General features: G+C 44.9%; 2 protein-coding genes across 2 annotated transcripts in view; one reads left to right on the top strand and one right to left on the bottom strand.

Annotated features, from left to right (window-relative positions):
* The window catches only part of ANGPTL3 (angiopoietin like 3), a 29027-nt gene extending 18033 nt beyond the window's left edge, over nucleotides 1-10994 (top strand). The window contains exons 5-8 of the mRNA XM_073593822.1: nucleotides 1462-1575; nucleotides 3675-3770; nucleotides 6610-6876; nucleotides 8975-10994. Coding sequence (XP_073449923.1) covers nucleotides 1462-1575; nucleotides 3675-3770; nucleotides 6610-6876; nucleotides 8975-9162 — 665 coding nt within the window. The 3' untranslated portion in view covers nucleotides 9163-10994. The remainder of the gene's footprint in view (nucleotides 1-1461; nucleotides 1576-3674; nucleotides 3771-6609; nucleotides 6877-8974) is intronic.
* The window catches only part of DOCK7 (dedicator of cytokinesis 7), a 272852-nt gene that overhangs the window by 162521 nt on the left and 82341 nt on the right, over nucleotides 1-27990 (bottom strand). The window contains exon 14 of the mRNA XM_073593823.1: nucleotides 23999-24161. Coding sequence (XP_073449924.1) covers nucleotides 23999-24161 — 163 coding nt within the window. The remainder of the gene's footprint in view (nucleotides 1-23998; nucleotides 24162-27990) is intronic.

Raw genomic sequence — 27990 nt, 5'->3', positions numbered from 1 at the left:
GCTCCACCCCGGAAGGGCCTGCAGCCTCCTCTGCCGTAGCCATACTAGTGGATCTGGCAGGAGCCGAGCCCTGAGCATGAGGCGGGGTTGAATCCTGCTGAATGGGATTAAGGGGAAGCTGAAACTTCTCAAAAAGCGTTTTAAAGGATGAAAAAGTGGATGACAGCTCCTTTACAGAGGCTGCCAAGCCGGACTGCTGTTCAGAGTCCCTTTCCTTGACCAAGGAATCTATGCATTCCTTACACAGAACCTTGGTCCAAGCTTCCCCTAAACTGTCCCTACAAGAGGCACATTTCTTTTTAGAGACATGAGTGGACTTTGTCTTTTCAGTGGATTTCTGAAATTACATACAGAAAGCACATTACATTCAGCAATTTTTTAACAGAAACAACCCTGGGGGTGTACCCAACCCACCTGTAGGGATCCGAGTCACCCCCACCCCCTGACCACCCAGGGGGTCTGTCCCCCCCTAAGTAAGGAACCGTACATGGGGGGGGACAATCCTAGGTAGAGAGGACCCCTCCCCAGGGAACTCTTACCTTCGGAAGGCTGGAGCTAGTGTCCGTATGAGCTGCAGCATCTGCCTCAGACATGACTGCAGGTGGTTGCCTGTGTAGAGTCTCACACTGTCTGCACGTGTAAACCGACTCCTCCAGCCTGAGCCCGGCCCCCTATCAGCACCGCGACCCGGAACCGGAAGTCGCGGGTTAAAGGTAGACATCCGCCCTCCGCCGGAAATGACGTCGCCCGTCGTCCGGCCCGTTCGTTCCATTAACAAAAAATGCGGCCTGCACAGTGTGCAGGGAGAGCGGAGTGTCCTCCTTGCTGCGGCCCTGTGAACGCGATAGGGGGCCCCCACAGCCTGATGCCACGCTTGACAAGGAAGGGGTGGCTGCTGTTTTGCGGGTATGTACCGCCTATCCACTGCTTGGAAGCCCCTGCTCCCCTGGGGATGTTCTGAAAGAGGCCACAATCTCCCTGATTGTATCAGCCTGGTTCCCTGCACAGTGTCTCCCCTCCGGAGGAAACACTATTAACTGAGGTATGGCAGGGGAAGTGAGAGTTTTATGGGCTGGCGCAGTGTTTCCTACAGGAAGAGGAGGAGACTATCTCTCAATAGTGGCTGTCCTGAATGACGTAAAGGGAAAAAAGCAAAAAGGAATAATTCATAAAGAGGTTACCTTGGTGTTTTGGCTTTCCTTACATTTTTTTATACATGGTGTTAATGAACAAGGGTCAGATGAGGAAGTCTTCTGCCAGTCAACAGATGGAAACCATTTAGGGTCACCATATAGTCTTTACCAAAACTACGTATCTACCTAATCTAACTAACCAATTTATATTCAATCAGGCAGGTCCTTGCACTACACAGTTTTTGATAGCTCTAACAGAGATGAATCAGATTGTAATACATAACCGTAAGAATTGCATGGATTTTATACCCAATGTTTGACATTTTAGATCACCCACGAGACTGCAGTGATGTTTACAAGCAGGGTGAGAAGAGGAGTGGAATCTATACCATCAGACCCACCAATGGGACAGAATTCAGAGTCTACTGTGAAATGACTCCAGGTAAGTCTCAAAAAAGAGCAACAAAACACATTCCTAAAGAAACCATCTTACCAACTTAAACTGCAGGTAAAAACACAGAAAAAAGTTTTTTGTTTTCTTTTTTCGTTGCATAATTTTTTTATTTACACAACTTGCTAAAAAAAAATTGACCCAGTTCCCTAAAACAGCCCTCTTCTTCCTAGCATGTCACAGCCCTCTCCTCTTCTGGGAGCGCCTAATTCTTTTTGATGGCCCAGCTGTTCCTCCCCTCCCTACGTAACTTTTTACTCACTTGAGTGTCAGCTCTGAGTCTGCTGCAGCTGCTGACATCACATCCAAGATGGCGGCAACCAGCAGCAGAGTCTCAAGAGCTGTTGGATGTCTACACAAGGGATGCTTTTACAAGTAAATAACACGCATGAAATACATTAAATGAACATATGATATTATGGGACAATTGTGGTTGAAACAAATGGTCTGGTGACCAGGTCTCTTCAAGGAAAAACAACCTACCTATATGGCCAAACATTTGGACACCCCTCCAAATAACTGAGTTCAAGTGTTTCCAGAAAAGGGTGCTTCTAATACTACAGCATACAAAGACAATTTGGACAATTGTGGGGTTCCAACCGTGTGGTAACAGTTTGGGGAAGGACCTTCCCTGTTCCAGCATGACTGTGCCCCTATGTACAAAGCCAGCTCCATAAAGACCTGGTCTGAGGAGTTTGGAGTGGAGGAACTGAAGTGTCTGGCAGAGAGCCTTGACCTCAACCCTACGGAATGCCTTTGAGATGAATTTGAATGCCAATGGCAAGCTAGGTCTTGCCACTGGGTTCCAACCTTGTGGTAACAGTTTGGTGAAGACCCTTTTCTGTTCCAGCAAGACTGTCCCCCTGTGTACAAAGCAAACTCCATAAAGACACAGTTTGAGAAGTTTGGTGTGGAGGAACTCAAATAGCCTACATGCAGCCTTGACCTCAACCCTACTGAACATCTTTGGGATGAACTGGAATGCTGATTGTGAGCCAGGTCTTCTCATCAGTGCCTGATCTCACAAATGTTCTTTTGGCTGAATGGGCACAAATTCCCAGACACACTCCAAAATATTATGAAAATCCTTCCCAGATGACTGGATGCGGTTATAGATGCCAACAGGGATTAGCTTCATATTAATGATCATGGTTTTGGAATGGGATGTCCAACAAGCTCATACAGGTGTGATGGCCACAAGTCTACAAACGTTCAGCCATGTGAGATCTCGGGAGTGCTCTGTTCTGGAATACTGACTCCCCCCCCCCCGCTCCCCCCAAGTCAGCACTCGACCTTGGTCCCACTTGCACCATCCTCCAAGGCCTAATTGTTGGTCATTGAGGCCACATACTCTAAGTAACCAACAGAAATGCACAGGAAGGATGGTAAATAACCAAGCTCTGGCCCTTTTGAATAAAGTCAATATATGCATAATAGAGCAACCCAAGGTACTTTTTAGTTTCCTGTGCCTTGTTTGTTGTATTTTGTGTATATATTCCCTTTAAGAGAATTGTGAAACAGTGTGACCTGTAATGTGCCCACCCCATTAATGGCAGCCAAGAAGAAACTGGACTCCCCTACCATATTTATTATTCTACATGCAATGGTTGAACATATCACTACCCACAGTTGGGTATGGACTCAGGCATGTTCAGATCCTATTCCCAACCCACCTGAGCAATCCCGACAGGAAGCCGTCACTGCACACCGCCAATCATAGGCAGTGAGGCATTTTCCGGCCCGCATCTGCACATACACACGCCCTGACTAGGCTGCTCATGATTGGCAGTGTGCAGGGACGGCCCCTTGGCGGGTTTGCTCACGTGGGTTGGGATTAGGATCCGAACATGCCTGAGCCTATACCTACCCACAGTATTCAGTTCTGGGAATTATGACAACAATATCTTAGCAACAGAGATACACAAATTACCATACCATTAAAAAGGCTGACGGCAACACTAATATATAGGTTTTGGGTGGAGATGTCCTGTAATCAAAGGACACATAGGTATCTAGCTATGTTCTAAGTGTTTGTATCCTTTTTTTACTTCCTCCAAGGTCACTCATAAATTATCCTTTATCTCTTTAAGATGCGGCATGGACGGTGATCCAGAGACGAGCAGATGGCTCTGTGGAGTTTAACCAGACTTGGGAAGATTACCGCAGCGGTTTTGGTGACCTTGCCGGTGAGTTAAATTTCGTAATCTACTGTGACTCAAATCCCTCCAATACTGTCCAACAAGTAAACCCTTTTTATACAGTCCCTGCTGAGTCATGTCAGCCACTCCTGGTGCTCAGCCTCAGTCTAAAATATTTAGGTGGGATGTATAGTACTTTTATGTTTTAATTATATGTTCAATGCTGAAAAAACTGTTCTAGATTTCCAAAATTGTATATATAAATAGATCATACTTAAAACATACAGACAGCAGTTAGTGCTTAAGCAAGATCTGCAGCTTTCTCTAGCTTTTCTGTGCAATATACCTGAAAAGCAGGGGAGATCAGACTTCATACAATGCCAAATAAAATCAGGGCAGAGGATGCACCCCTTACTCTCTCCAAGCAGAGACAGGAATGTTTGGCACCTTCTTCAGCATGTTCCAAGTTACACCCAGATTTAGGGTTTAACATGCTCCAGACCTGCCCCCTGTGATGCCCGTGGTGGAAGGAAAAAAAATTGCATAATGTACGGCCTGCTTAACCCTGACAGAATGTATAATCCAGATCCTGAACATCTGCAGCCTGTGCAGCTTGGTCCAGGACTCACCCTAAGCCTGAGGAGCAGCATTAGAGCCTCATTGGTTCCTGCAGTTTTTCCTCCCTATTTACGGTCTGGTGTCTGACTGTGCAGGAAGCTGATATAAAGACACATTTACGTACTGCTATCAGCTGCATTTCATTTATACAGATCGGCGTTTCATATCTGGCTGGAGTTCAGCTTATGTTCATCGGTAAAAGAAAATAGTAAAATCTCTTCTATTGCATGAGGCACACCTAACCCCACCACCTGTCATTGCATCATGTAGCCAAGTGTATCCTTTGCATTTATCTAAAAGGTTAAACACAATTATTAAAAACCCATCGCGCAACCTCAGTTAGCCAATCAGGAAGGACATTGCTGGGTCAGACTGAAACGCCTTTGTTTGCCTTAGTTAATTAATGACAGGTCTGAGCGCCAAAACCAACTCATACAAACAAGCCGGCAGACAATGACATTCTTCACCAGAGGGACTTACTGGGTCAAAACTCATCACACCGCCCTCGCTACACGTGATAAATGAACAGGACCATTCTGTATGCAAGCATCTCCGAAAATAATACACAGGCATTTCCTGAATTAAAAAGTGTACCCAACCCCCAAAATAAAAATCGAATATATTGCAGCTTACCAGTCCTTAGACAGGGTAGATGATGAAGAAAAATAACATTGTCTGATATTATTTCGGCTCAAAGGAGGTGACAAGGACATGGCTTTTCTGGCGAGATCAACAGGTATTTCCCGTTACTTGCTGAAATAGTCCTTAGCCTGGAAAATGAAAACTAAAAAAGCCACCAGATCTAAGGACTGGTAAGGTGCAATAATATATTTTATTAATTTGGGTTCCTGGTGCCAAACCTGCCGCCCTTTGCCACTTATTGTACACAGATAGCAGTCTGTGTTTGGTGCCTACCCAAGCGAACAACGATAGATAGACTTCTTGAAGTTAAGTGGTTTAGTTTATTACTTTCACAATATCGTAACTTTTTATGTGATGTCTAGGGATCTGTAGGGCCTACACATGTGAAAGCACTTGTTGTAAATGGGCTGTAATAGCAGTGTTCTTGAGCAGTCTCATATAATTTGTCTTCAGTCTCTGTCTTCTGAAATATTTTCCCAGTCTCCGACCATCTTCTGTAGCACGCCTACAGTCTCCGACCATCTTCTGTAGCACGCCTACAGTCTCCGACCATCTTCTGTAGCACGCCTACAGTCTCCGACCATCTTCTGTAGCACGCCTACAGTCTCCGACCATCTTCTGTAGCACGCCTACAGTCTCCGACCATCTTCTGTAGCACGCCTACAGTCTCCGACCATCTTCTGTAGCACGCCTACAGTCTCCGACCATCTTCTGTAGCACGCCTACAGTCTCCGACCATCTTCTGTAGCACGCCTACAGTCTCCGACCATCTTCTGTAGCACGCCTACAGTCTCCGACCATCTTCTGTAGCACGCCTACAGTCTCCGACCATCTTCTGTAGCACGCCTACAGTCTCCGACCATCTTCTGTAGCACGCCTACAGTCTCCGACCATCTTCTGTAGCACGCCTACAGTCTCCGACCATCTTCTGTAGCACGCCTACAGTCTCTGACCATCTTCTGTAGCACGCCTACAGTCTCTGACCATCTTCTGCAGCACGCCTACAGTCTCTGACCATCTTCTGCAGCACGCCTACAGTCTCTGACCATCTTCTGCAGCACGCCTATAGTCTCTGACCATCTTCTGTAGCACGCCTATAGTCTCTGACCATCTACTGTAGCACGCCTACAGTCTCTGACCATCTTCTGTAGCACGCCTACAGTCTCTGACCATCTTCTGTAGCACGCCTACAATCTCTGACCATCTCATGTAGCATGTCTTCAGTCTCTAAGCATCTGCTGTAGCATTTCCATAGTCTCTGACCATCTCCTGTAGCATGTCCATAGTCTCTGACCATCACCTGAAGCATGTCCGTAAGCTCTGACCATCACCCATAGAACATCTCTTGTAGCATGTCCATAGTGTCTGACCATCACCTGAAGCATGTCCATAGGCTCTGACCATCACCCACAGAACATCTCCTGTAGCATGTCCATAGTGTCTGACCATTGCCCATAGAATGTCTGTAGGCTCTATCGCCTGTAGCATGTCCATAGTCTCTGCCCATCTCCTATTCCATGTCTGCAGTCTCTCTCAGTTTTTTTGCAACATTTTATTCTCTGCAAGATTATCCAGCCTTGAGTTTTGTGACTGACAAGTGCTCTTATATTCCTCCTTGATTTTCTAGGTGAATTTTGGCTGGGATTGAGGAATATTTACTCTTTGGCTCAGCAAGCGGATTATATTCTTCACATCGAGCTCCAGGACTGGAAGCATAACACTCGATTTGTGGAGTACTTGTTCACCCTTGGGAACCAAGATACAAGTTACACGCTACAAGTCTCCCAGGTTCTCGGAAATATCCCCAGCGCTCTACCTGAATACACACCACTCCCGTTCTCTACCAGCGATCACCACTCGCAGCACCTCAAATGTCCCTCCGAAACATCTTCAGGTGAGGTTCTGATTTCATTTAAGAGAATTAATATCTTAGACCAACGCAAAGTCCCAAAACTGGCAAAGCCCTGCTATAAACAGAGCGGCTAGACCAGCAAGCACGTACAAAGGCCAAACATCCTTTATATGAGATTTGTTCAAAACACAAAAAGGCTCATCTGAAAAGTAGATTTTTGTTTTTGTGATGTAAAGAGTGTGGAAGTTTTAGAACCTCAGTCAAGTTTTCAACTACTTTTTTCCATGCTCAGTAGGAAGACTACACCTCATGTTCTGTCCTAGTAACATGATATGTAACTCTTCCTGACTGTCCAAAAAAAGAAAAAGCTTTGGGTGAAGTTTAGCTTGATAGGATAAGTGCACTTATCCTTTTTGCCCCCTTCTCTTGACCCAACCTACCCTACATTTCCCCTTCACAGATGTACATTTTATCTCAATCCAATGACTGTGGGTATGAGGTTAGTTTCACCCATGGGAGCAAGTCTTCACTGTCTTGGCTGTTTCTGAACATTACTGTGTATACTTACCTTGATCAAATGGCTGTGGTTCCACTGTTTGTTTATAATCAGCGCCATAAGTCTTCACTGTCCTGGCCATGCCTGCTCATTACAGACCTATAGACTCCCAGGGGATCATCTCTGGCATCGGGACACAATAATGTGAAGACAGCACCAGGATGGTGAAGACTTGTGCCAATGGATGTAAACCAACAGCAGAACCGGGGCCATTGGAGCTAGGTAAGTATACATCTTCCAGGTTAGGTCATGGGAAGGTGGCAAGAAGCCTAAGGTCCCTTTCACATGGGCCAGATCCATTTTTTTTCAGTGGGAGGTCTGTCTGCTGATCCACTGCTGAGCTGAGTGGAGCGGTCTAATAACAGGTCTGTGTCTGCTCCGCTTATACAGAGTGGACATGGATACAGCCTGCTCTGCTCTATGGGCAGTCCGATGTAAAACGAACTGGTTGTCCATTTACACTTGACTTCCCTCCAATCCGAACTGGCCAGACGGAGGGGAACAGATCCCCTTCCATTTGTTTTTGCTGGATTGGACGTAGGCGGGTGTAAAAGGGACACAAGTCCGTTTACATCCACTGCTTCATAGAGGAGAATGGAGGATCAGATTGGGTCCGCCTGAAAAACAGACAGGCGGACCCAAATGGACCACATTTGTGAAAGGGGCCTTAGTGCATTTTGTTTTAAAGTGCACTTATCCTTTAACTTCTTTGCATCTGTAATTTGTGGATTAATGTTCCATGCATTATTCCCTATGTGAAGTGATTGTCATCCTATGTTCCCTTTAAGAAAGAGCAGTGTGCACCTGTGCGCAATGCTCATTCCATGCCCGCATTAACAACTACTCAGGCAGACTAGCCTTTAGGAAAGGAAAGGTGACCCCTGAAAGTCACACATCTATGGTGCCCTGCTGCAATGAATGGAGCGGCAACCTCAGCCTGGACTCCGACCAGGCCACACCCCCAACACATTTAACTCCGCCCCCCCCCCCATCCCCCCAGAGCTCAGTCATAGGGAGCAATAACAGCTGCCCAGGCAGACTAGCCTTTAATTGGTCAGCTATGACATCATGGTGATCACATGGCTTTGTTAGTAAACAACATTGTCTGATATCAGAGTATTCAGTTTTGTGTGATCTCACCGTGCACAGAGGAAGAAATATATTTCCTAAATAAGTTTTGATATATATATATATATATATATATATATATATATATATATATATATACACACATACATACACACACACACACATACATACATACATACATACATACATATATATATATATATATATATATATATATATATATATATTATATATATATATTTATTTATTTTTTAAATAAAAAGCAAAAAAACTGAAAAAAAATTTAGCATTTTTCTTATTTGTAAATTCATAATAATATAATAATAATGAAAAAAAATATTAGAACATTGTGTCAAACAAATGTCCTGAAAAAAAATTGAAGACTTGTCAGTTTACACCTTTCCATTTTATCATGTCGAATGAATATTATACTTTATATAACCTTTATATTTTTAGCTTAACACAAAGCATTCATAGCAACTTTGATTTTTGCAGGGGGGTGGTGGAAAGCTACCTGCGGCGGAACCAACCTAAACGGAAAATACATGAAACCGAGGTCTAGAGCAAAATCCGACAAGAAGAGAGGTCAGGGGTTGTTCTGGAAACCCGAGAAGGGCAGGATATACTCCCTGAGGTCTTCAAAGATGATGCTCTACCGTACCGACCTGGAGAACTTCGACTAGCGGAGAGAGACAAAAAACTTCTCTTGAACTGTTTGTAGCATGACTCGGGGACCGAGAAGTGAGATGAACATACTAAAATCGCACAGATACGCACAGTTAAACTGGACCGAATCTTGTGGAAAGAATTTTGAACTGGTTACAAGAACCAAGCAGTCATGGCTGGTCCTGACACTAACCCTGGTAATAATATTGAAGGGTACTGATCATTAACACAGCACGGATAAACAGTAAGATTCATCTGATGACAGTTTTAGAAGATAAGCGCATCTTTATGTATTCTATTATTGGGCATGAGCTCCACCCCTGCATGAAGCCCGATTTGTGGGCATTCCTATGTTGGAGATCCAGCAGAGCCCAGCCCCTACCACAGTTGCTTCCCCAGTCAGTATAGCATAGATCAGCCTATATGAGATAGGGTTGCTAGGGGTTCCTTGAGCAATGAGCAGTGAATGGATTCCCTACCTACGCTGACCACCAGTGCAAGTACAAGGGGCCACGTCTACACAGACCACCAATTTTAGGGGATATCACAATTTTTACAGCTTTCTTTTCCAAAATGATTTTTCATTTAACTTCAGGAATAATACAAAAAAAGGTTATACAGAGCAGGAGGATGTAAAAGTGATCCGACATGGGTGCCATAAACGCTAGCTATGCCATAATATTTATTCTGATATTTATAAATTCTACAATGTAGTGATCATGTAAGTATACCCCAAGCTTTGGAACATTATTTTAGAAGGGGCAACCAGGCCAGAAGATTATTTCAAGGGTTTTTTTTTATGTATTATTGATCGTGGAAAGCCTTTTAAGCTGCAATGATCATATTTAAAATTAATGCATAAAAGAAAACGCTACAAAAGGAACATTGGAACCCTTTTCCCTGCTTTCAGGATTCTATAGACAAAAGTCAGCTTGTTAATATATTTCATATTGGATGAGATCCTATTATCGTAGTTTGATATTAACCTACATAAACAGGTTACAGCCCCTGTTGTCATTTCCAAATCAGTGCACACAGAGAAAAACACTGGATTATAGTTCAACCAGAAATGGAGTGATAAGGATTGTGTTAAAAAAAAAAAAAAAAACTAACCACAGTTTAAGATGATGACATATCATTCAGCAATTACATTGACACTAAAAGGGCACATGCACACTGGAGCTCAAAATAAAGCTGCTTTTACAGGCATTTGAGCTTTTATTTCAGTTTGAAGAAAGCTTGTACTTTTCTGTGCTCTTGTGCACATTTTTATTGAGCTTCTTCAAGCTCTTTTGAGCTCCTTTGAGCATAAGCATTTTTCTTTTTCATAAACCCTCCTAGATAGTATTTTCTTAACCACTCTAAAAACAAAACAAAAAGCTTGGAGCTTCTTTGAGCTTTTTCGAGCTCTTTGGGGCACTGGCTCCTCTCAAAAACGCAAAATTTGGTGGGGTTTTCTTTCTGCCTGTAGGAGCATATGCCTGAAAAAGCCATAATGTGCATGGACACATTGGCCAACATGAAGGAGAGTTTCTAGGCAGGAAAAAAAAAAAAAAAGAGAGCTCAAAAGCCTATAGGAGCAGCTTCTTTGAGCTCCTTTGAGCTGCAGTGTGCATGAGCCCTAAAAAGCAACAAGAAAGACACGTGGGGGACATTTTAACCTAATATATAAAACACCAAGATAAATTAAAATGTACATATACAAAATGTTTTTGGTTTTGGATAGAATAGAGAAAAGTTGGAGGTCCCATGATTTTTATTGTTGTATGTGCCCCTGAGTTAAATAGGTTGAAAAAAAGACACAAGTCTAGTTCAACCAATTAAAAAAAAAAAAAAAAAAAAAAAAAAATCATACAATCCCATATACACAATCCTATACCCACAGTTGATCCAGAGGAAGGCGAAAAACCCCAGCAAAGCATGATCCAATTTGCTCCAGCAGGGGGAAAAAATTCCTTCCTGATCCCCCAAAAGGCAATCGGATATTCCCCGAATCAACTTTACCTATAAATGTTAGTATCCAATTATATTATGTACATTTAGGAAAGAATCCAGGCCTTTTTTTAAAGAAATCTACTGAGCTGACCAGAACCACCTCTGGAGGGAATCTATTCTACATTTTCACAGCTCTAACGCCCCGTACACGCGGTCGGATTTTACAGACGGAAAATGTTCGATGGGAGCTTTTTGTCGGAAATTCCGACTGCGTGTAGGCCATTTTCCATCTGTATTTCCGTCACACAAAATTTGAGATCTGGATCTCAAATTTTCCGACGACAAAATCCGTTGTCGGAAACTCAGATCGCGTGTACACAATTTCGACGCATGTTCGGAATCAAGCAGAAGAGCCGCACTGAACTTAATTTTTCTCGGCTCGTCGTACGTGTTGTACGTCACCGCGTTCTTGACGTTCGGAATTTCTGACCAACTTTGTGTGACCGTGTGTATGCAAGACAAGTTTGAGCCAACATCCGTCGGAAAAAAAAAACCATGGATTTTGTTGCCGGAATGTCCGATCGTGTGTACGCGGCATTACTGTGAAGAAACCTTTCCGTATTTGGAGATGAAATCTTTTTTTTCCTCTAGACGTAAAGAGTGCCCTAATGCTCCAGTTTAGTTAAAAGCTGATAAAATATATTAAATTGCTACATAAGCTACTTTGTAATTTTATGTTATTACAAATGACATTTCTTTTCCTTTCACCCACTGCAACAGTAAAACTAGATATCCCCCAGACTGCTCGTCCCCCTGCTCATATAACTGGGTTCATATAGCAAGCAGCTCCCCCCACATGGAAACAGACGTCCCTAATACAGATTGATCTTTAGAGTGAAAAGAATGATAGTTTTTTTTTTTTTTTAAGTTCTTAACTGGAATTTCACTTTAAAGTTACAGTAGCAAAAATGTGATGTATTTTAACAATTCCATGTTACATGATTTATATAACTGTAGCCTTGTTGGCACCATTACAGTGTATTTCTAAGTCATATTGACTTCTGGACTATATGGATAAACTTCACATACTAATTTCCAAAACACGTGCAGCGCGTCGCCTTCACAAACGATCCATTTAAAAGTTTTTTATTAAACATTTAACATTATTATTGTTATTATTATAAATGCAAAGTTATCATAATGTAATATACAATTTTGTGGGAGTTTTTTGATATGTTTTGTTACAACAGAGATGACAATAAATTTTTCTACGTGAAATCTTTGGACTTTGCTTACCGCTATATGTAAAGTATATGTGAGCCCTCACCTTGTAAAACAACCTATTCAGTTCAATATAGAAATGAAAGGCAAAAAACATTTGTGTACATAAAAAAAAAAGTAGATAGTCTTGCACCAAGTGGCGGCTGGTGGTATATATTTTTTTTTTAGGGGGGGGGGTGGGCGGCAAGCAGTGCAACCACAGCCACCAACCCTCCCCCCCACCCCACCGGTTGGGTCACCCACAACCACCCCTCCCCTCCCCCGTTGGTCAGGTTGGGTCATCCGCACCTCAGTGCACACCCTTCCCGGTCGGTTCCCAGCCCGGCACTTACCCCCCCCCCCCCATCTATGGTGCGGGCAATGGGCGGCAGCTTCCCCTTGCTTCTCCTCCTCGGCATTACAGCGTCACCTCCCTCCTCCTCCCTGGCCAACTGGAACGCTTCTCCTTTCGGTCAATCGGGAAACGGGTCTCGCGAATATTCATTCGCTATTGTCACACAACTGGGTGGGGGCTCAACCGAGCCCATCCTTTTTTGAAGCCTATTAGAGCATCTGGTTCTAAACACGTGCTTCAAAAAAAAAAAAAAAAAACCTCCCCGATTGGAATCCATGCCCCTGGCGCCCTGCATGTAGATTAGGTGGTAGGACGCATGGATGGGATGGGGGGCAGAATTTATGCGCCCCAATGGATGGGTCGCCACTGGTTTCACCGATACCGTTATCATTATCGCTGCCGATACCGTGTATTTTCACTTGTGAAAATGCTCCGATACCCAAAAACCGATACCTTTGTGGTGCGATCTGAGCCCATACAAAATGAATGGTCTTAAATCGCACTGCAGTTTGATGTGATCTGAAAAGGAATGAATGCGATGCAATTCCTGTCCGTATTGAATGCAGTTTCCCGCACCGCTCATTTGTGAACCCAGGCTTGTCATAGTGATTTCAGCACAGGAGCAGTGAGAAACTGCATATAACTTGGACAGGAATCGCTTCGCATTCCTGTTCAAATCACATGCGATTCTTTGCAGTGTGATTTGAGCCCATTCATTTTGTTTGGACGCAAATCACCCCGCAAAGGTATCGGTAGTCGGTATCGGCGAGTACTTGGCTAAAACATTTTTCTTACACAGGTTAGTCAGCGGGGGGTGGGGGGGGGGGGGGGGGGGGGTGGGAGGAGAAAATTCTAAGGCTAGCTAAGTGGTATCTGCAATTCTGCAATTCCTCCTTGACTATGAATTCCAGGCAAACTGCTAAATAAGGGAGCCAAAGGATTGGTATTTCTACCCACCCAGCCCTGACATTTGCACAGCTCTGCTACACAACACTGTCTGTTGGAGGTTTTGGAATCAGGAGACACACTGTACATGGCATGTGCTGGTAAAATACAAATGCAGCAGTGTTTATATGAGTACAGGGACCCACAACAAAGATTACAGGTGGTGCTCAAGGCTCCACCGGGTCCTCTTGCATGACAAACCGATAGGAGAGCCGACAAGGACAGAGCTCAAGCCATCCAGTAGGGAAAGGAATTCCCTAAAAGTTGCACATCGCAGCAAAACCCCGTAAGGAGGTGTATGTATCCAACTAGGCCATGCCCAGCAAGAGTTTCACTCCGCCCTCAGAGCATCAAGCAGTAGTAAACCAAAAAAAAAAAATTGTGCCCTCTGCAGGGTTATGCCATGATGTGCTAGTATGCAGCGGGAGATCTGAAGGTACAGCATGAGTAAACTGTCCTTTGAGAGCGCATGCGCTGGTGACGTCACTAGATGCATCCTATGTGAATATCTCCTTAACCCCCCAATACTTGCCTGAGCCCCATCTTGATCCAGTGATGTGCATTAGTGCCTCGGCCATCTGGGACTTTCCCTCTTGATTGGCTGAAACACAGCGGCGCCAATGTCAAAGTCAGTTAGCCAATAAAGAGAGAGAGGGAGGGGGGTGGGGCCGAACCGCGGCTCAGTGTCTGAATGGGCACACAGAGCAGCGGCTCGGCTCGGGTGCCCTCATAGCAAGCTGTTTGCTGCGGGGTCACTCGACGGAAGGGAGGGACCCAAGAAGAGGAGGATCTGGGCTGCTCTGTGCAAAACCATTACACAAAGCAGATAAGTATAACATGTTTGGTTTTTTTAAAGAAAAAATAAACAAGACTTTAGCATCACATTAAGCTCTGGGAGCGGAGTGAAACGCGTTGCGGGGGGGCTTGGCCTGGTTGGACCCTGGGCTGAGGAGGTCATACACCTCCTTACATGATTTTCCTGTGATGTGCGACTTTTAGGGCTCCCTTTTCCTACCGGGACGTACAGCCATACACTTCTATGGCCAACTGTGCCATCTCTTGGTCGTTCTGCTCTCCTCCTATCAGCATGTCTCCTTTTAGCAAATGAGCATTGCGGGTCACCCAACTGGCTCTTTGTATTGCTTCTTCCGAGCCTGAGCTAGCAAGAAGTCCAAGAGGCCAATACCAGGTCAAATTCGGCTACTTACATGTGTATAGGAAGCATGTCTACCAAGATCACATACATTATCTCCTATCCTTTAAGCCCTGATGAAGGAGGCAAGACCTAGACCTAGACTCCCAAATGTGTTGGCTTTACTTACAGTTTACATTTGATTACATTTGATTTGATATAGAACACACTGAACTACAACATTGATGTGATGGTTCAATCCTCCGTTCACTCCTTCCAATCACAGCCCAAAGGTGGCTTGTGAAGTCTTTTGGTTTGTAGAAGCTGCTGGCCCAGTGTCCAGACACTATGACCAATATCATCACCCATCATACTCCTGGGTGGGAATAAGAAAAGCTTCGACAATCCAGCTATCTGCTCCCTCCTGACAGGGGTTCTAACTACTCGCCATGCTTGCCAAAAGCCTTTGAATACACTTTAAAGTGATATTAAAGGAGAAGTACAACCAAAGCTTGTTTGGCAGGACCTCTCCTGTGGATCACAGGACTGCAGATCGTTCTGCACTCCTCTGACCCGTTTTCAGCAGACAGCGGGCCGAAGTTGGCTGTCTGCTGACGTCACAGAGCCGGTCCAGGCTGGGGCAAGATCGCAACAAATAAAGTCAGGATCCGCCCACAACCCTGGACCAGCCCCCGGCTCAGCCTTTCAGCGAGCCACTGAGAGCCTGAGCCAGCCGCTCCCGCCCCCCCTCCACAGCCCAGCGCTCAAGTAAGTGAGAAGGGGGGCAGAGCAGAGAGCCAGTGACTGACAGCCAGCAGCTCTCTGCTAACGGAGATTTGAGAACTTAGCGATCAGCGCTCTTTGATCGCTCAGTTCTCAGTGTTAGATCCGGTGGAGGACAGATGAATGAATGATTTGTATAGTGCTGCAAATGCGAACTGAATTGCCTCACGCCTCAAGATGCAGAATCCAATGAGGTAAGCATGATTTTAAAAACAAAACAAAAAAAAAAAAAAAAAAACCTCTTTTAAAAGTTTGTTTAAAAAAAAAAAAAAAATGTCATACTCAGCTGCTCTGTGCGATGGTTTTACACAGAGCAGCCCCAATCCCCCTCTTCTCAGGTACCCCGCCGGCTTTCCTGGCTCCTCCCCTTTGACTAGTGCCCCCAATAGCAAGGTGGCTGCTATGGGGTCGCACTGGTGTGTACTCGATCCCGTGCCCTGCTCTATGAGCCCATAAGACACATAGAGCCCCCCCAGCTCCTTTTTTGGCTCGCTGGCTGTGATTGACAGCAGTGAGAGTCAATGGCTCCCCACTGCGGTCTCAGCCAATTAGAAGAGAGAAACCCGGGAAAGCCGAGGCTCCCGTGCACATCACTGGATCAAAAGGGGGTTCAGGTGAGTATTGGGGGGCGGGGGCTGTGGGGGGAGCAGCACGTGGAAGGTTTTTTACCGTCATGCATAGAATGTAAGAAATTGAAAAACCTTCAGTCTTTATGACCACTTTAATTTAGTGTCAACTGAATAAAAAATAAACTGCAAAGAACAAGATCCAGAATTTTACTTTACTTCAAAGCTACGCTTTGTTATGCCAAAATCAACAAGGAGGTTCAGGCACGATGACAAAGTGCACGATGACCATGAGGAAGCCGAGCGCCATCATGGCACAAATCCCCAAATACATCATGAGATATTACTGAAGTGGACAGGAAGAGGTGGTTAATTATTGGAGCGACCTCACACGACTCTCCTCTTTAGAAGCCAAAACTGGGGATTAGAATTATGACCCTGATAAAGAAAAAAAAAAAAACAACTCGGGTCATTATATAAAAGGAGGTTTATTCGATAAGCAAAAGAGTCAAACAAGAACGCGGAGTCCCATTTTCTAACTCCTATTAAAAAAAAAAAAAAAATGGAGCCAAAAATCCAAAGTAGCAGGGCCAGAAATGTTTAATGAAGTAAAGCAAAACTTAACTCTGCGGTCCGCTAGTAAATAAACGCAAAATCCCTCGCCATGTTGGCCGCAAGCCATGAAGAAATGCTCGATTCTCAAAGGTTTATAGCCTTTCCATGCACAAGACTGCACCCCCCATAACCCTCCATCCCAAGGAATAATCCTCTATCCATCCCGGCACCTACTTCCCACATGCCGCCTTCTTCTACCATCCACTGATGTTGTCACAAACAGGTGCGATGACATCAGATGCTCCCTCTGGTAATGACCGTGTGCGCTAAGGCAGGGGTCTCCAAACTTTCTAAACAAAGGGCCGGTTTACTGTGCTTCAGATTTCAGGAGGGCCGGACTGTGGCCATTTGGAGTAGGAAGGGTCCCGACGTCATTGTAGAAAAAACTATGTCCCATCTTTGGTGCCAGTGGGAGAAATTGTGCCCCATCATTGGTGTTATTGGCGGGGACCTCCCGTGTCGGGGAGGGGACTCTGGCGGGGACCTCCCGTGTCAGGGGGGACTCTGGCGGGGACCTCCCGTGTCAGGGGGGACTCTGGCGGGGACCTCCCGTGTCAGGGGGGACTCTGGCGGGGACCTCCCGTGTCAGGGGGGACTCTGGCGGGGACCTCCCGTGTCAGGGGGGACTCTGGCGGGGACCTCCCGTGTCAGGGGGGACTCTGGCGGGGACCTCCCGTGTCAGGGGGGACTCTGGCGGGGACCTCCCGTGTCAGGGGGGAATCTGGCGGGGACCTCCCGTGTCAGGGGGGACTCTGGCGGGGACCTCCCGTGTCAGGGGGGGGGACTCTGGCGGGGACCCTCATGTCGGGGGGGACTCTGGCAGGGACCCCCCATGTCAAGGGGGACTCTTACTGTATGCAGCATGGACTACTAAAGTGATTTTACAGCATCCCCTGCAGCCCTCTGGATTTCAGATATAGATATGTACATTGAGCCAAATACATTGAAGTTTGCAAAAAAAAAAAAAGATAACTTCTGGGGTTTCACTTTAAACACGTTATAATAATTTTAAATGTTGTTTTCCGTATTTCTAAATTTGCAGCTTTTATTAAAATGATATCTGAAGATTCTGCTATGACATTCCTTGTGAAGGCACTTTATAGGGTGACAATGATCTGTGTCATCTCACCATCAGTAGACCTGCCCCGGGAAATGCTATGCTACGATCACTGGAGTGCATGTACACAGGGCGGGGCAGCAAAGAGGCTGCAGGAGATCAGCAAAGGGCAGGAAAAGGATGGCCTTGGACTTCTACAGCACCCTGCGGCTAACTATACCAAATGCCGAGGAGAGCGAAGAATCCAAAAGAAAAATAATAAAAGTATTTAAGGTGGTTGTAAACCTCAGACATGAAATATGAGCAAAGCATGTCCCTCTATAGTGTGTGCTTGTCTCCATCCAGATCACCAAGTGTCATTTCTCTCTGCTGCTTCCTTCCTCTGCTATCAGCTTGAGTCACTTCTGACAAGTTTTCCTGACACCAAGAGATAAAAATGTGACAGGGGAGAGAGAGGGAGCTCCAGCACACAGCCTGTGATTGACAACCTCAGCTCTGTTCCTGTGTGAAGGGGGGGGGAGCGTGTCCCTGTTCTCCAAGCCCGAGAAACGACCCAGCGCTGGCTGGCTGGCCAAAGAGATAAGCAAAGTTGGCCTCCGCTCATTTCTATGGCCTAGGAGGACTGATGCGATGTCACTTCCAGTTTACAGCCAATGTAAAGAAGCTTTTTTTTTTTTTTCTTTTTTAAGCATTGGATCTAATCTAATGCTTTCCTCTGTAGAGGAGAGATGTGGGGTCTTATTGACCCCACATCTCTCCATAAAGAGGACCTGTCATGCTTTATTGTTGTCAGAAGAGATGTTTGCATTTCTTGTGATGGCAATAAAAATGATCTTTTTTTTTTTTTTTTTTTTAAAGGGACAGTGTAAAAAAAAAAAAAAAAAAAAAACTGTAATAAAGTAATCAGGAAAAAAAATTAAAAAAGCCCTCACAACAACCCACCTGCTCGCGCGCAGAAGCAAGCACATACGTAGATCACGCGGACATACGTAAATGGTTTTTGCACCACACATGTGAGGTATCGCCGCAAACGTCAGCGCGAGAGCAATAATTCTAGCACTAGACTTCCTTTTCACCTTTTAAAGTGTTGCCTATGGAGATTTTTAAGTACTGTAGCTTGGCGCCATTGCACGAACGTGCACAATTTTAAAGCGTGACACGTTTTTTTATTTACTTAGCAGACGTAATATATTTCATACTTTAAAAAAAAATTTATATTGTATATTGTGTTTTTTTTATTATTATTATTCATTAAAGTGTATTTTTTTTCAAAAATTGTGTTATATATTGTGTTTTTTATTTTTTTTTATTCACTAAAGTGTATTTTTTCCCTAAAATAAATTGCGGTTGAAAAACTGCTGCGCAAATACCGTGTGACATAAAAAAATTGCAATGACTGGCATTTTATTCTCTAGGGCCTCTGCTAAAAAAAAAAAAATTATATATATATATATATATATATATATATATATATATATATATATATATATATATATATATATACACACACTGTTTGGGGGGTTCCAAATAACTTTCTAGCAAAAAAAAAAAACTTGCCATATAAATTCTGTATAATAATAATTATAATGTTATAAGAACAGACAAACCAACCTCCAGAAATTAATACAATAAAGCCATAATGTTTAAATCCCTCACTTGTTATAATTACATTTACCTTTTTCTCTACCACACAAAAATATCCACCAACTGTTTTTGTATTTTTATGGAAAGCGAGTCCATGATCTTTACTTAACGCGCGTCCAAGATAATCAGCATGTTCCTTGTAATGAAAAGAAACTCCTTTAAAAGTCTTTGTTTCCAGAAGGTAAAGCCCATTGTGAACACAATCGCAGAAGTAAATATGTTTCCTGGTGCATAATTCACGTCTCCAAGCGATCGTCAGCCCCGGCTGGCTCTCCGCGGGGACGACTACATTAGGGGGCGACAGTAATTAGCTTGTCAAATTGATTACACTCTTGTATTTCTCTTAACCTTCAAAGAAAATGTCAACCTGTCTCTGGGGCCCGCGCCTCGGGTCTACCGCGCATCGGGAAATTAGAGGTTGTTCAAAGGAGAGACGGTGAATCTACTGTGACAACAAACGGCACGGCACAGCGGACATTAGAATATAATATTTGCTATGGTGTTGTCAGGAAAATCGCTGATTATCAGATATGGCGCTGACGCTAATGTTGCAGAAGAGAAACGGTGGGTTTTGTTTAATGAAACGGAATCTATAGAGAGCGATTACTGCAAAGTATCAAGGAAGAAGTGCTTACAAATATATATTATTGGTGGAAAGTTTAAAAAAAGAAAGAAAGAAAGAAAGAAAGAAAGAAAGAAAGAAAGAAAGAAAGAAAGAAAGAAAGAAAGAAAGAAAGAAAGAAAGAAAGAAAGAAAGAAAGAAAGAAAGAAAGAAAGAAAGAGCTAAACTTATTAGCATTGCATACATTCAAAGAAAGAAAGAAAGAAAGAAAGAAAGAAAGAAAGAAAGAAAGAAAGAAAGAAAGAAAGAAAAAGAAAGAGCGAAAGAAAGAAATAGAAAGAAAAAGAAAGAGCGAAAGAAAGGAAGGAAAGAAGAAAGAAAAAAAGAAAGAAAGAAAGTAAAGAAAGAAAGAAAGAAAGGAAGGAAGAAAGAAAAAGAAAGAGAGGAAGGAAGGAAGGAAGGAAGGAAGGAAGGAAGGAAGGAAGGAAGGAAGGAAGGAAGGAAGGAAGAAAGAAAGAAAGAAAGAAAGAAAGAAAGAAAGAAAGAAAGAAAGAAAGAAAGAAAGAAAGAAAGAAAGAAAAAACAAAGAAAGCGCTAGACTATTAGCATTGCATAAATTCAAATAAAAAAGTCTTTACATCTACCATGCAGTGTTAACCACTTCCGGACCGCCCTATAGTAAATCTACTACTAAATCTACTACACAGGAGTGGCCCTCCTGTGTAGGATCTAATATATACCCGTGATTCTGCACGTTCTCCTAGGGGGCGCGTGTGCGCATTGCCGGTGGGCCGCTTCTGCTGTGATTTACCACAGCAGAAGCCGATCTGCAGGTGCCAGACACTGGATGTCCACTGGCACCTGCCTATGCCTAAATATGCCTATGCAAACAGGCATATAAAAAACGAGCTGTGAGCTCGCCCACGTCACTTCCGGTGCCTCGTGTTCCCGCACGTGTTCGTCACTGTCACGTGACTTCATCAGGGTATAACTAGAGGCCATAGGAAGTGTCTTTTATGTGTGTGTGTGAATTGGCATACAGCGTCTAAACGCGAAAATGGCCGCTGTATGCCAATTCACACACACATGAAAGACACTTCCTATGGTCTCTAGTTATCCCCTGATGAAGTCACGTGACAGTGACAAACACGTGCAGGAACACGAGGCACCGGAAGTGACGTGGGTGAGCTCGCAGCTCGTTTTTTATATGCCTGTTAGATACTCCTTATTGTGAGTACCTTGCTTGTATTCTTATTGTTTGCCAATAAACATTTGAAAAATACTACACTATCGTGCATCCCCTCTTTACACCCCCCCCCCCCATTGCGAGGTTTATTTGATGCGGACATATCAGGGACAAAAAAAAAAGGGGACTCAGATTTCAGACTAGAGATACACACCAGCGGAGCCGGATACGCCATACTGGGAGGCTGCCAAGAAACACAATGAGATATACCCACTTGCTGTTACCTTACGGTAAGGGTCCATCTACATATTACTCTGCACAGGAACCAGGAAGTCACCTATCATCAGCACTCTATGTCAGTGAATTGTCACCAGCACTGTGTCATTTTCTGCTGACACTGTTAAATATACAGTCACTTACTCATCTTGGTGAGGTGTAGTTTCCAAAGTGAAGCGCAATAATAGGCAAAAAGGTGGCAAAAAGGTTGAAAAAAGAAAGAGGCAAGAAGATTGAAAGAAGAGGGAGGCACAGAGACCTCTGCACAAACTCCTAAGAGGGACCATGGAAGAGGCTCCCGAAGGGAACTGTTAAAAAAAAATTCCACAGACCGGTTCAGCGCACTACAAGTTCCAGTTTTCAGAAACGTCAGTCAGGAATTCCAGCAAGATTCAAATGGAGATCAAAAGTCACACAACAGGGATCCTGCAGCTTCCAACAGAGATCCCGTAAGATCCAGTAAGCTCAAACAACAAAAGTATAGTAGCGCGGGATCCTTAGCATAGTAAGAAACATTTATTGAACAATTAAAAAGTATACTTCATAAAATGTCTACTCTGAAGACATTTACCTATAGGTAAGCCTATAATAAGGCTTACTATAGGTAGTGAAAAGATCTCCTAAATGTGCGCCGCTTAGGAGATATTTACAATACATGCAGCCAGCGACACAGGTGCCGTTCCTTCCGAGCCCCGTGCCTCGAACGGCGGCCTACCGTACGCAGGATTGACGTTATCGCGGCTCCGGCAAATCACAGCACCGGAGCCCGCAAACCTGGAGGAAACTCTGGTGGAAAATCAGTCGTCTCAGCGATGTGTGGGCGCATAATAGCTAATTATACCTTTATCTTACAACTTTTTTTTTTTTTTTTTTTTTTAGTTTACAACTTCTTTAAAATAGCACACTTTCATGTAGGATTCTTGACATTCAGATGGGACGTTTCATGGACACGGCTCAGCTGTTAATATGTATCGGTAGCTGTTGTTTTCCAAGTCGGCATAGGGAACACAGTTTGACAGCTGTCAAAAAAACTGCTAAAGGCCGGCATCCTACAGCGCTATCCATGGCAACCCCTAAGTGATACTGAAAGGAGGGGGTGTTAATGCATTTCAAAGGAACAATCCTCCTAGGTCAAAAACCCTTGTGGATAGTGGAGTTTCACTTCAAGTGGAACTTTAGTCAGAAATATAAATCCTGCTGGATCACTTCAGGCCGGCCCCTTTTGCAGGTATAGCTATGTAAAACAATAATGAGTGCCTATACTGTCTAAAATCCAGTAATACCCTGCCTCACCCTGCTCTGCACATGCTCAGTTGATCTCTATTTTTAGGCACTGCTAAATTTTGTAGAGTTCATTTTGCTGACAGCTTTAAAGTGTTCCAGCCAAAAAATACAACTAGGTCTTAAACAAAAGACCACCCCACCCTCCCTCGTTTTTGGATATTTCCTTTTCTTTTTATTTGTTTTGTACCTTTTGAAGAGTACAAATGTGTCCTTATATTAAAAGTCAGCAGCAACAGTATTTGTAGCTGCTGACTTTTCAATTTTATTTTTATTTTAGAGGCTGGAACTTTGCTATAAAGTGGATTTAAACCCCCTTAATGCGGAGTTCTGCTTAAAAAAAAAAAATTAAAGTCAGCAGCTACAAATACTGCAGCTGCTGACTTTTAATAATTGGACACTTACCTGTCCCGGGGTCCAGCCATGCCGTGTAATGAAGACCCGCTCATCTCCCCCTCCTCTCTGCGGCGCCGGCATTGTAACTGTGGGCGCCGCACCCACTGCGCATGCGCAAGCCGCACCGTGCGTCGTGACTGGCCGGGCAATCATCTGGGACCTCTGACGTGTCCCAGATGATTGCCGAGAGGGAGGGGGGAGAGGTGATCTCCCTTCCGGTGCTGCGGTGCGCCAGGAGGAAGTGGGAGGTGGGACCCTCTAAAAAAGAGGGTACCTGCTACCCCCCCAAAAAAATGACATGCCAAATGTGGCATGTCAGGGGGTCACCTCCTTTAAAGTGGAAGTTCTATTTTTGGGTGGAACTACGCTTCTCCGCTTTAACCTTTACAACCAAGGAAACTGCTTCTCTTTGATCTGCAGCTGCCAAGCTACTGTACATGTGATCATTTATGACACCACCCATTTGATGGTTTGACAGTTTGGTTGAGGACACAAGCAAATATGACAGCAAACCCGGCATTCCAGAAGTGTAACGGGTTTTTTTTTTTATGGGTTTAGTTCCCCTTTATGATTTACTACTGTTTACGGGTTCTGGGCTTCAGCAAAATGGCAGCCTCCAGCATAAAGAAACAGGAGCAATGCTGGAGACACTTTACAGCACACACTAATTTTGGTAGTATAATTACTAATGTGGAATATATGTTCCTTGCTAAAGTCATAATGGGTCAAGTTCCACTTTAAACAAACATTTCTAAAAGCAGACGTTTGTGGATTGGTCGCGGTAGGTACTGGTAACATAAATGGTTCCAACCACTCTTCAGCTTGGTGACAATCATGTATCTACAGATGTCCCTACTCACCTGTAAGTTGTGTTTGGGATGTACACATCCCTTGCGGGAAATTCCAGGATATCCCTCGTTGGCCGCACTCGGGTGTCGGGATACGGTTTCACTTGTAGCAGCTCGGGCGTTAAACAATAGTTTGGATTTTCTGGAGCTGGAGAAATGTCTATCTTCAGCTGAGCTGTAAATGACAAGAATGAAGACTCGTTAACCCAGTTCTAGCAGTATACTAAAGACCAACATCTTGGAATAAAAGTGACGCATCAAAGATCACCAAAATTTGAATTCGGCAGAAAATTTTTAAAAGGTCACAAAATTATATTTTAGTTTTCGGTGGAAACTGGTGAGCTACGTCAGCCCATGGCTTCTCTCATCTTGTATAGTTATGGAGACCTTCCCCATTATAATTCCTGATACCTAGTATAAAATAAATAAATCCAGCAGTGATGGTGAGAGCCTCTCATAAAAAGGCACAGCAGGTGTACAGACCCAGGAACTCAGCACAGGGATGGTGGACGCTACATGGGTGCTAAACCAGGAACTCAGGAGTGCAGGGATGGTGGAAGGCCCTCATAATAGGCACAGCTAGTATACAGTCCCTGAAATTCAGTGCAGGGATGGAGGGAACCCCTTATAATGGGCACAGTCAGTATGCAGGCCCAGCGCAGAAATGGTGGGGCCCCTCATAATGAGCACAACAGGTGTAAAGGCTTGGGAACTCAGTGCTGAGATTGGTAGGAGCCCCTCATAAACAGTTACAGCTGGTGTGCAGACCTAGGAACTCAGTACAGGGATGGTGGGAATCCCCCATAATGGGCACAGCAGGTATACAGTCCCAGGAACTCAGTGCATGGAAGGAGGGAACCTCTTATAATGGGCACAGCCGCTATACAGACCCAGGAACTCAGCACAAAAATGGTGGAAGCCCCTTATAATGGGCACAGTTGTTATACAGTCCCAGAAACTTAGTGCAGGGATGGAGGGAACCCCTTATAATGGACACAGCCGCTAAACAGACCCAGGAACTCACCACAGAAATGGTGGGAGGCCTTCATAATGGACACAGCCAGTATACAGACCCAGGAACCCAGCACAGAGATGGTGGGAGGCCTTCATAATGGGCACAGCAGGTGTGGAGAGCCAGGAACTCAGTGCAGGCATGGTGCTAACCCCTCATAATGTGCAAAGCAGGTGTAATGACTTGTGAACCCAGTGCAGAGGATGGTAGGAGCCCGTCATAATGTGCACAGCTGGTGTGCAGACCTAGGAACTCAGTGCAGGGATTGTGGGAGCCCATAAAAACAGGCACTGCAGGTTTACAAAGCCAGAAACCCAATAAAAAAGTCCCTGAGAGATAGAAGGGTTTACCTTGTCAAGCAACGCAAAGTGACAATGACTGTGCAAAGCCGGCCCCCCCACTTACCCCCTGACTGAGCCTTACCAGCATTCACCCACGTCAGCTACAATACCCGGGGCTTCCAGGTAGGGGGGAGAATGTGCCCTGTCACAGTACTTGGGTCAAGCAGCCAATTATAGGCTGTGGGTTCCTGACACCAGTCATTTTAGTAAAGGTTGTGGAAGATGTAGAAGTGGTGAGGGATCACTGGCAAGGTGGTAAGTATGGGGTTGGGGGGCTTTGCACAAACACTCTCACCCTATTTAAATACATACTGAAATTTTCTAAGGGCCCTTCCACATGAATTTCTGACCAGGTCCGCCTTTCTATGCATTAAGGTAAAAACCTTTTGTGCCATGGCACCCCCCAAAAAAACCCCTAATACTTATCTGAGCTCGATCTTGATTCAGTGATGTGCACGAGTGCAGCAGCTCTCTCCCTACTTACTTTGAAGACTGATAGCAGCGGGAGCCATTGGCTGCTGCTGCTGTCAATCAAATTTTGTGAGGGGGGAGCAGGAGGCGGGGCTGAGCCACCCTGTCTGTGTCTATACAAGCAGACAGGGCAGCTCAGGAGCCCCCATAGATAGCAGCTTTCTATGGGGGCACTAGATCAGGAGGAGCCAGGAACGCCAGCAGACGACCCGAGAAGAGGAGGATCGGGGCTGCTCTGTGCAATACCAGTGCACAGAGCAGGTTAATATAACATGTTTCAAAAAACATTAAAAGGGGTTAAAGAACCCCCTAAAAGGAAGTTACAAACAGACCACCATGTAGCTTAAGCAAGGGATTTTTTGCACATAGAAAATGACAAAAAGCTGGGTAAAAACCATCGACACCTGGGCTAGGTAAAAAAAAAAAGACAACGTTGTCTAAAAATGTTGCAGCTGCACCTCACAATACACCATGCACAACTATCCTACACTCATACTGAAATTGTCATTTCCCGTTGGTTTATAGCAGGTTCTGAAGATGTTGGTAACACATTAAATGTAAATGTACTCCAGGAGGACAGCGGGAGCCATCTTGGTGAAGGCACACTGAGGCGGCACTACAGTGAATGGACCACACCAGTGCTATCGCTCCAGTTTTCCTGACTCAGGATCCGAGTGAATGCGACCGATCTGGCTTGATCCATGCGAGCCGTACACAGGAGAGCGGGCTATAACCAGGACACTCCGGATATTGCCTGTGACTGGCTATACTTGCCATATGGTCGGGTGAGTGGACCGATCGGTCCTTGACTTTATTTTATGGGTTACTAGGTAGCGAAAACTGTCTGCTAACACTGATGGTGCGTGTCACCAAATTTGAATGTGCTACCAATGTAGCAGAATCTCTGAGCTCTTCCAGTCTAATGGGAGCCTTCAAGGCCAAAAGATAGCTGACATCCTTCAATAAGTAGTGGGTTGTGAGGCATAGTGGGTGCAAAGGTGGTAAAAGTCATTGGGTGCCAGACACTTCTTGGATGTAAAAGAGATTATATTTCTTTGACAGTCCTTTATATTTTGCAAGTGAAAGAGGGTTAGGGCCAGGAGTTGCAATTTCAAATGGCAGACTCCGAGACTTCAACAGGAAGACAGCCGTACAGGGAAAGGCCCCAACAAAGTGTCACTTCTGTATGTGCAGGATTGCTGTCTCCTATGGCAGCAGTACTTAAACAGTTCCTAACTCAATTTAACAGTTCTCTCAGCTGTACTACAACTTCTCCTTGTAGTTCTTCAGCCCCTTGAGCTCCTGGTCTCTCACTGGACCCTCTTATTCACTGACTCTGAATCCCGTGAGCTCCTCAAGGCTTTTGCGGTGGTATCTTCCTCAAGCGTCACCCACGCCTCCCTGCTGGGTCCCTAGCTTGGCACTTCGGATATACCTTAAAGCTTCACCCCTGCTGACCGGCTTGGTCCCTAGCTTGGCACACAAGGCTGCTCTGCAAGCGTCACCTCCGCTGGTTGGGTCCCTGACTTGATCACCGGCTGAAGTTTCCCAATTCTCCATCGTGCCCATTCGGTGAGAATACTGCTCCGGTACTTGCTTCAGTTACTCACTGTTTTCCCTGGTAAAGGTGGTCGGTCCCTTAGTGGCGACAGCTTCCCTTCTACCTCCGACCACGACAGGTTCTCCAGCCAGCAGAACCATTACTTTTGGTTGGACTGCAAGCCACAGTCCCAACCCTGCACTGCCCTCTTACTTCTGGATAGGCCCTCAGACAGCCTGGCAGCCTGATGCCCCCAGGATAGGCCCAATCTCCGGCCTAGCAGCCCAGGGCAGACGACACACGTCCACCCAGACGGCGGTCTGGGAGGCACACAAGAACCCCGGATCACCTGACCTCACCTGAATATATAGGCTCTCCCAGCAGGTCAAGGGATTCAACAAAATCCCTGCCCATTGGCTGAGATGCCCCATATACCCATAACCTGACCTTGAGTTGTCTAATACCTCAAAGTGCCCGGCCACCTGGTTTCAGAAGAGTAAAGTATAACCAGGCCAAACTTAGGGAGAAGTCGATGGATCCCTAGTAATTAACTACAGTAGCTACTCCTGACAAGGAATTTGGCGAGGAGCCCCCTGACTAAACCCCAGGGCGCTACACCAACATCCTCAGAACCTGCTAT

Source organism: Aquarana catesbeiana, linkage group LG07 (genome assembly GCF_042186555.1).
Source record: "Aquarana catesbeiana isolate 2022-GZ linkage group LG07, ASM4218655v1, whole genome shotgun sequence".
In the NCBI taxonomy this organism is placed as follows: domain Eukaryota; kingdom Metazoa; phylum Chordata; class Amphibia; order Anura; family Ranidae; genus Aquarana; species Aquarana catesbeiana.
This window is presented reverse-complemented; position numbering and strand designations above follow the sequence as displayed.